Here is an 8,973-nt window from a genome sequence, read left to right as displayed (position 1 = left end):
ACGTTAGCAGTTTTTACCCCTTTCAAAAAAGGGTTCCCAAATCCCGGTTATGGGAGACACCTCAATCTGTCACTTCTTTCTAACAGAGCGCCGAATTACGCAACTGAACTAAATTCACTTACTAGACTTCAGAGCTATAATTAGATATAGGATTTAAGATTTTTCTAGATAACTGAGAATCTGCAAAGATTTAAGTAAGCAAATCATTTCAATTAAGGGTGTAGTCAAGTAATGAAGAGCTCAATTGGAATGAAAGCCAAACACTATCTTAAGACTGTTTGAACAGCAAGCCGCGCTGGATTCCTGGTGTACCTTCAGGGTACAAGAAAGCAATGGGACACACAAGAATCGAGATGTAAAAATCTTTATTGGGTTAGACAGCAAGTTTAACATCTCCTGAATCCGACAGCAACAAGAATGACGAGCAGAACTCCGAGGAGAGCGGACGCCACGCCCAGCGCCGGAACCAAGGGGGCGTCACCTGAAATTCAAAACATGATGGGGTGAGCACTAGGACCCGGGGGGCCACAAGATTCCTCCAATTACTGTAAGCGTTGCCTAGCAACTTCAAGAAATTCTACAAGTTAACATGGAGGTCCTAAACATTAAAAGAGTAAACTAACATTTGAACACCATCTTTATGCAAATTCATAAATTATTTGTTTGGGGGGGCGTGAGGAAAATCCTTAATTTAAATAATTAGTTTTGGCTACAAATTGCTGCATCCAGTTCTGAAGGACAATTATCAGAACTGATATTTCATACCAGCTATAGTATACCGACTTAGCATCACAGGAATGGAAATAAGACCAGTTGGATAGTTTTGTCTATTCCTGTTTTTACTAATATTTTAATAAGACACATACCTGAGCCGGTTACCTATACAGTCTGATCATGCTTCTAGTAAAAAAATAAAACCACATACACCCCATCAAAAGCTTAGTGCTCCTTTAGCACCATCTAGTGGTTTATTACTGCAAACACTGGAAGTTAGTGGATTAGCAGACACTTTGCCAAAGCGACTTAGACTAGGGATGTGAACTCTGCATCACAACTGCTGCAGAGTCACTTCCAATAGGACCTTGTTTGTTTGGGGTCTCATCCGAAGGACGGAGCACAAGAAGGTGAAGTGACTTATTCACAGTCACACACAGCGAGTCAGTGGCTGAGCCGGGATTTGAACCTCCTGCTAATAGACCCCCTTTCTTTAAGCTCTGGAGCAGCAAGCCTCCTATATATATATATATATATATATATATATATATATATATATTGAGAGGTTTTAGTTTGCATCCCCTCCAGAACCAGAGCACTCCACAGCATCGGATGAGGAGGGTTAGAATTCAATGACCAGGATATTCAACAGAACTCTCAAGGTCTCACCTGCTGTTTGAAGGTCCAAGACTTGTCCTTCTGGTACCAATTGGACCGGCCCAGCAGAAATGTAGCCTCTGATCTGGCTGTAATCGATCCACACTACGGGCTGAGAGAAAGACAAAATTTAAACAACTCTCCAGGGTACAGATAAAAGGACTATTGCCAGCTTTGAGGTTTGACAGATAAAGATTTCTTTGGATTCATTTTTACTGTAATGAAATGTTCAGGTTTAATGGTTTAGATTAAATTATTGCAACAGATATTGCATGAAAAGGCATCATTATAAACTCACTCAATGCAGAGAGAGCATTACCAGCACAATTCAAAAAATCTCCTCTTACAAACTCAAATAGAGAATTATATTACACAGGAAGAAGGACCCATCAGGATATTCAAATCTTAGAGATTAGGCTTTGTATTCCCTTCACTCAATGATAGCAGCTTCAATACAGCAGCGTTGATGCTGTACTGCAGCTGGTCATGCTTGCTTGTATTACAGGACTGATCTCCAGATGCTCACCAGATCTCCGGGCTCCAGGCACACAAGTCTTATTGCAGGTATCCTCCAGGTTGGGATCACAAACCACAGCCATGCAATGGAAATACACCTGGGGAGGGACAGAAGCAGCTCTCGTTAAACAGGAGAACACTGCCACACTGTGGCTGAAGTCAGTAGTCCATCAATCCCTCTTTCCTATTGGCTCTATTCCAATTGGCTTTGAAACAGTCGGCGACATACAATACAAGATCGGTGGTACAATGTTGAAGACAGAAAAGTCAATGCCACAACATAGCCCATGTCAGGTATGGGGTTGTTGCAAGTTGGTGAACCTGGCAAGGCTCTTGCAGATCTAACTAGTCAAGAAATCACCCCCCCAGTTCACTTACCAACATCCTTCACATCGCACACAATAGCAGCCGGGTGAAAATACGGCTCATTCTGAGGGACAATGTTCAAGGTGTAGTTGATGTTCAAGGTGTACCTCCTGATGAGAGCCCCAATGTACTGCAAGAGAAAATCAGGTCAAAAGGTTACAGAACCACCCCACCCCCCCAAAATCCTGGACTGTCACCTGCTGCAGACTGGCCACTCCCAAACAGTGCATGATACAGTCCATGTGCAATATTAGATTTCCTGTATAATTCATGTTGCAGATTTGTTCAAGAGTCTTCCCCTGTGACACCTCATGGTCACGTGTATATAAATTAAGCTGGCTTTCACTATGAACAGGAGGCTTCCCCCCCCCCCCCCATTGGTATGGTTTTGTGTTCAATGGTTTGGTACCTCCTTATTCGAGTGGGTTAATCCTCACCTCTACAGAGACTAGCGGGTTGTCGAAGGGGACCTTCAGGACGAAGTCCTTGGTGCCGTTGGGGTGCTGGACCTCGCTGATCTTCACGCCTCTGTTCTGGGCCTCGGGAAGGGTCAGAGGAACCCCGTTGAGGGTCAGGTTCTTCAGCTCAACGTCCGGCTTGAAGTTACCAAGGGTCACCGTGAAGCCCTTCTCACTCGGGATGGTGTCTGAGAGCAGGGATTAGAGAGGTGAAGCGCAAGAAACATAACTGAAGAGCTCTGAACCCCAGGACTGGGTGCAGCAGCACTAGAGTTTCTAACCCTGTTCACCCCCCAATTGCGTGCTCCAAGGTTACCCCTACAGTGCAGGGCTGTGGAGAGTACTCACTGTTCACCACATATGGGGTCTCAGGGAGGTAGGGGGAGCGGGCTGGCTTGAAGGAGCGGTGCTGGGTCACCTCCCACAGGTCATCAGCCCATTGGTGCTCCAGGAAAAGGTCAATCTCATACACCTGGTTGTACTTGTTATCAATCACATGACTCTGTAAAAAGACAGGCATTACAGATATACAAATCAGTACAACATCTGACTCTGACCCAGAGCAAGTCACTTCACCTCCTTGTGCTCCCTCTTTCAGGGGAGATATTGTTGCAAGTGACTCTGCAGCTGATGCATAGTTCACACACCCTAGTCTCCAAGTCACCTTGGATAAAAGCATCTGCTAAGAAACAAAACAGACTTCCCCCTATATCCCCAGATTCTCATATGCAATAACTTAGGCCAAGTAGTCAAGGGATTTTCCCCAGATACAGGGAGAAGTACAACATGCAAAACTGCTGCCATTACACCCCCTTCCCCAGGGAGAACGGGCTTTTGATTTAGAAGGACGCTTCTCTAAAGCAACTTGACGAGACTAGGGGGGTGTGAACTATGCATCCTCAACTGCAGAGTCACTTCCAACAGGACCTCGTTTGTTTTACGTCTCATCCGAAGGATGGAGCACAAGGAGGTGAAGTGACTCGCTCAGGGTCAAGCCAGGAAAAAGCCCTTCTCTAAAAATCACCAAGCCTCCACAGACAGAGACCCAACCAGAGGGTCCCTGGCTATCTTACCTTGCGATACCCCCCCACAGCTCCGAAGGGAATGCGGATTTCCACTGCAGTGCCGTTGACTAGCAGCTGGTACCCCCTGCTGGTAGCAGCGACCTCATCCAGGACCCTCCCCTCCACCCCCATCGTGATCCGTTTATCCAGGAACTTGGTGGGATGCAGGACCAGCGGGGTGATGAGCCTCGGGGTGACCCAGCTGAGGTAGGTGCCATTGAAAACAGAGGGGTCTGGAAAAAGATGAAACGCGAGGCATTTTGCCATGGTATACTATTCTTTCCCCCCCTTGGTGTAGAAAAGGGATTTGTTTTTATAGACTTTTTAAACAGTCAGATGACAAGATGTTCATGGTCTTAATGCATGGAAGATGAAGCACTTCTAAAACACTAGCACCAGAACTATAACTTATTGGAGAATTTATGCAGTTTGACACTAGACTTATAGGGTAGAGATTTAACATGGAGCTGTGTCAGTCACATGCTCAAATACAAAGTTACACCCACCCTCAAAGGAGGACAATGGCACTTAATGGGTTAATAGGTTGTGGAAGAATGAGTTCCACATAGCACACAGTGCCACCAGGTGTCAAAGTGTAGCTAGTGCAGCCAATTCAAAGTCAAGTGTACAATGCACTAGACTGTTCCACTTAAGTTCCCAGCTCAGGTAATGCTTCCCGACCATTAGCCCTCCTAGGATTGCTGTGCTCCTCGGTGACTCACTCTTGGCGCAGGCAGCTGAAGTGTCCACCAATAGCAGCATCCACCTCTGCTTATAGAACACAGTGGCTCTGATGGCTTCCACAGGGATCCCCGACACCTGAGGATAGAGAAGAGCGTTGCAGCAGAGACCGCGACGAGCCCCGCGCCTCACCGCCCCCTCAAGACCCCCCTGTTCAGACTGCGCTTGTAGATCTCCTGATCCGCCCCTCCTGCTCTGGACTCTCCTGACCTCAGCACCACATTACTGGATCCTCAGCTGATGCATTATTGCACCACTATAGACACAACTTGCTATAATCCTAACTTGTTGCATCCTAGAAGTTATTTCAATAGTGTTGTTTACACCAAGTGCAAATATGAATCTTGCATTTTAACACCCGTCAGTCACCTTGGCTCTGCTAAAGTCATTCCTAGACTACTATTATGGCATCTTGCAATACAAAACACTTTACATTACACATTAAATAGATCTAAATTGTTCAAAACAGCATATTAAATTGGACTAGATTTTACTCCTAGTCATATGCAAAATTGAGAAGGCAGCTATAGCCAAAAAATGAAATTCAGAAAATTAAGTTGATTGCAAAAGAGATTTAACTTTAAATCCATCAGCATTTAAAAACGCCAAGTTTGTTAACGTCCTATTTTTTGCCTTGCTGTGTATTTCTAGAGAGCCCTCAGATATTAGCACACAAAAGGACGCTATTAAATAATGGAAGCTGGTTTGGGATCACAGTATTTTAAGAACTCACCAGGAGCACCTCGGACATGGGCATGCCGTAGGGCGATCTGAAGATGACGCGGCTGGACGTGGAGTTGACGAGGTATCCTGCGCTACGGGTGTCCTCGGCGGTCATGGTTTTGGGGGGCATCCCGGTCTGGTGGAACACCACCTGCCACACGGACATCACCGCTCCCTGGGCCTGCAGAGCAACACAACGAAAAGCCAGCTGAGACCCAGAGCCATTCGGGAAGCTGCAAGAGGTGCAGTTCAGAGAGCGTCCACAAGAGGCACTGCAAGCACTACAGAAAGAAACCTCTACACCAGAGGCATCAAACTCCACTCCGAGGGACAGTGTCCATTCCAGCTTCTCTCAATGAACTTACTTGAACCAATTGGATAGGGTTAATATTTTTGCATGGTCTTGGTGGATCTCAGAAAAAAATTCATTCAAGGTACACTACCTATACAAACAGAGGCCCGGGAGAGATGGTAATGTGTCTGATTAATCAAATGAAACCAAGTGCTTCAAAGCTGTGGGTTGAAGACACTGTGGTCCACCAGGAACAGTTTGACAACCCTGCTCTACACCAGCCCCCCCCCATTCCAACCAGTTTATCAATTGCTTACACCCTTCACTCAACTAATAGTGAATAAACCTGCAATTGTCCTCAGCTTTCAAGTTACTTCTAAAAGTTGAATACACTGCCAACCATTTAGACGCTGAACACAATTAAAAAGGTCTTAAGCCAATAGTTCAATTGAGCGCTCAGGTGGAATTAAACAGACACAAGGGGTCCCCCAGGACCTGGGAAGCCCTTACCCCACCCCCCCCCCAATCCCAGTTGAAAGTTCACTCACTATGGAGAGAGCCGCTTCCCAGTCCTCCTTCTCCAGTCCTTCCTGAGCGATGACCGGGACATTCATCCTAACAGACACCTGGGGGCAGGAGGTTTGAACAGCAGGGATTGGACCAAGACTCCCCATGCATAGCAGGCTGTGACGTGCCTGGTTTTGCGACAAGCTTGTTACCTAGGCACACTGTGGCTAAAAATCGAGCTCACAGTAAAACCTGGACCGGAAGTAAAATTGCTATGCAATAGGAATCGCGTTTACCCCTGAAGTGCAACTCCATTAGTTAGAATTATTTCTTAGCAGACGCCCTTCTCCAGGGAGACTTACAATTGTTACAAAATACCACATTATTTTTACATACACTTACCCATTTATACAGTTGGGTTTTTACGGGAGCTATCTAGGTAAAGTACCTTGCTCGAGAGTACAGCAGCAGTGTCCCCACCTGGGATTGAACCCATGACCCTCCACTCAAGAGCCCTAACCACCACTCCACTGCTGCCCAGGGAGCAAAATAAGACTCCCATTGCAAAGCAGTTTGATCCAATCCTGGTTTTACTACAATTAAGACACCCAAGGTTGTTACCTACACACTGTGAGTAAAATCAAGCTGATCATAAAACCTGGAATGGGTGAAACTGCTATGCAATAGGAGTCATTTCCATCCTTAAATCACTAGGGTGTGATTGATCTATTAATAGGAGCAGATACATTGCTCAATTGTGAACCCTAGTTTTGGGGGTCCCCTTCACCTCCATGTAGTTATCCTCACAGACGATCTCACGGGGGTTCCAGGGGCTCTCCATGCTGCAGGACAGGGAGAAGGGGTAGACCGTCTCTCTGCCCAGAGAGTCCAGTCTCACGAAGTGGTACTGGAGCGCATAGGAGACGTCATTCTAGAGAGAACGTGTCAGTACGGGAGACTTCTTCACAAGCGGCATACGGGGCTAGGACTTCCAAAAACAGGGTGGATGACAAGACCATTGCACCCCTAAAAGGAATGGGAGACCATTTCTGAGATAGTTCAGCTCTTTCAATTGAAAGGAACTTAATGCACCAAACCGGCTTCAAATGAATGCGTTGCCATTGCGAGATGTTTACCTGCCGATTGCAGACTTGATGAACATTGTAATTGATAAAGGGAACAGGATTATATAGATGCATGTTTTTCAGTTCCCCGTTGCGGTGTACGAGAGTGTGAAGCGTTTTTTTTACTGCAGTGACGTACTCACCACGCTCTCCACGTGACAGGCCAAGAACGACGCTCTGAAGATCAAGTCTCCGGGAAGGTTGAAGGAATACGTAAACCCGCACGCCGCTGCGTAGCTGTCATTCAGCGGGTAAACCCCGCTTCTATCTGGAGGGGGGATAAAAATGAGGGAGAACATCGCAACGGGCTACCGAGCCAATCCCATAGGGATTGAAATCATTTCAGAGATTCCGTTTATCTGTGGCACTCTTAACCAGCCAATAAGAGTTTCCTTTAAATTACTTTAATTCTGATACCCCACAAGGTTTTTATTAACAAAAAGAGACCCAACGTTTTACCCTATACTCAAAACCCGAATGCCGGCACAGCTGCCGTTACTTAAACCGACCCAACTTACCGATGACGTCAAAGCGAAAGTTACCGCCGGCAAACTTGCCATTGGTTGACATCCAGAAGTACCGATCCCGGCACTCGGTCACAAAGTTACCTGAAGTCAGAAATGAACGCACAGAGCCGCTCCGTTATTTAAGAACACCGGCAATACAAAGTCACACACACACCATATTAAATAGAATAGATAAAACGTTTTGTAAGTTGGTTACATAGCGTTTCATAAGCCTAAACAAAGCTGCCAATTCAATCGATTAATAGAATACTCATAACTTGAATCAACTACAACGTTCAGGAAGTCTAAACGTTACATGCCAAATCATCAAGGGCGAGTTCCCAGTTCAATTAATTCTCTTCATTAAGCATCTCGAGTGACTGTCAATTATCTGATCTGCCCCGAGAACCATCACCCTTTTATTCTGTATACAAGGGCGGTCAATCAATTTATTAAACATATCTGATAATACTGTGATAGACATAATACACAGATTCCAGTTAGCGGGAGTCCTGGACTAGCCCAACTGGATAACATTAAATACCCCAACATTAGTGTAGAGTTGGGTTTGTGAACCCAAGACACACAAGTACCACATGAACACAAGTGATACAGATATATTACACTGCAGACTGGAGATTGTTCTGCGGCGTGAATATTGATCTTACCAGACAAGTCCTGAGCGACCAAGCCAGCCGGGAACACCGCGCATAACCAGGCAACTCTGGAACAATAATAATAATAATAATAATACACATATACATGTGAATTCTTAGACATCCGGCACACTCATCCGCAGCAACCAGTTAACTGAAGTAGAATGCTGAAGTTCAATTTAACTTAAACAGACCAAGGACTAGGCTAAATTGTTAATTATTTTAAATGTGCACAGATAGAGGGGTTGGTGGAATTGTTTGAAAATGTGATATCCACAGTCCACGAATAGCGAGACAACATCTATATCTATCTTAAAATCTAATTTACAAAAATTAAACTCACCCTAAAAGCAGCCTAAACCCCATCTCAATACGATTTCTCCAGCCGTGTCCACCACAGATCACCAATCACTAACAACACCTCGCTTCTCTACCACAGAAAGAAGCCGCTGCGTTCGCTCGCTCGCTTGGTGGGACACGGCGCGCCCCGGGGTTTATAAAGACCTCAGAATCGCACCGCTTCCGTTCACACGCGCCCCGATCACAGCACCTGACTGAGATTGAACTGAAGAGTCAACACGTGGTCTTAATCACGCGTGATTAACTGCTGATCGGGTGTCCCCAGTTATCATCATTTTTTGTTTTCTGA

The 8,973-nt window shown here is 45.6% G+C and overlaps 1 protein-coding gene across 1 annotated transcript; it reads right to left on the bottom strand.

Annotated features, from left to right (window-relative positions):
* Positions 1-348: 348 nt before the first annotated feature.
* LOC117962847 (uncharacterized) lies at positions 349-7,806 on the bottom strand. The gene is made up of 13 exons (XM_059011652.1): positions 7,681-7,806; positions 7,306-7,430; positions 6,826-6,969; positions 6,080-6,157; positions 5,250-5,420; positions 4,498-4,594; positions 3,785-4,008; positions 3,060-3,213; positions 2,691-2,899; positions 2,266-2,383; positions 1,898-1,985; positions 1,384-1,483; positions 349-481 (listed from the first exon to the last, which is right to left on the bottom strand). The coding sequence occupies exons 1-11, from the start codon at positions 7,730-7,732 to the stop codon at positions 1,954-1,956; spliced, it is 1,404 nt and encodes a 467-aa protein (XP_058867635.1). The 5' UTR covers positions 7,733-7,806; the 3' UTR covers positions 349-481; positions 1,384-1,483; positions 1,898-1,953.
* Between the last annotated feature and the right edge of the window lie 1,167 nt (positions 7,807-8,973).

Source organism: Acipenser ruthenus, chromosome 42 (genome assembly GCF_902713425.1).
Source record: "Acipenser ruthenus chromosome 42, fAciRut3.2 maternal haplotype, whole genome shotgun sequence".
Taxonomy (NCBI): domain Eukaryota; kingdom Metazoa; phylum Chordata; class Actinopteri; order Acipenseriformes; family Acipenseridae; genus Acipenser; species Acipenser ruthenus.
The sequence above is the reverse complement of the archived record's forward strand: the minus strand, read 5'-3'. Positions and strand labels throughout refer to the sequence as shown.

Bases quoted from the DNA above. Each gene is read 5' to 3' on its own strand.
- LOC117962847 (XM_059011652.1), bottom strand. From the start codon at position 7,732: ATGTCAACCAATGGCAAGTTTGCCGGCGGTAACTTTCGCTTTGACGTC. The intron at 7,431-7,680 runs GTAAGTTGGGTC...TCCCCCCTCCAG, and splicing joins CTTTCGCTTTGACGTCATCG to ATAGAAGCGGGGTTTACCCG. The intron at 1,986-2,265 runs GTAAGTGAACTG...GTCCCTCCCCAG, and splicing joins GTGCGATGTGAAGGATGTTG to GTGTATTTCCATTGCATGGC.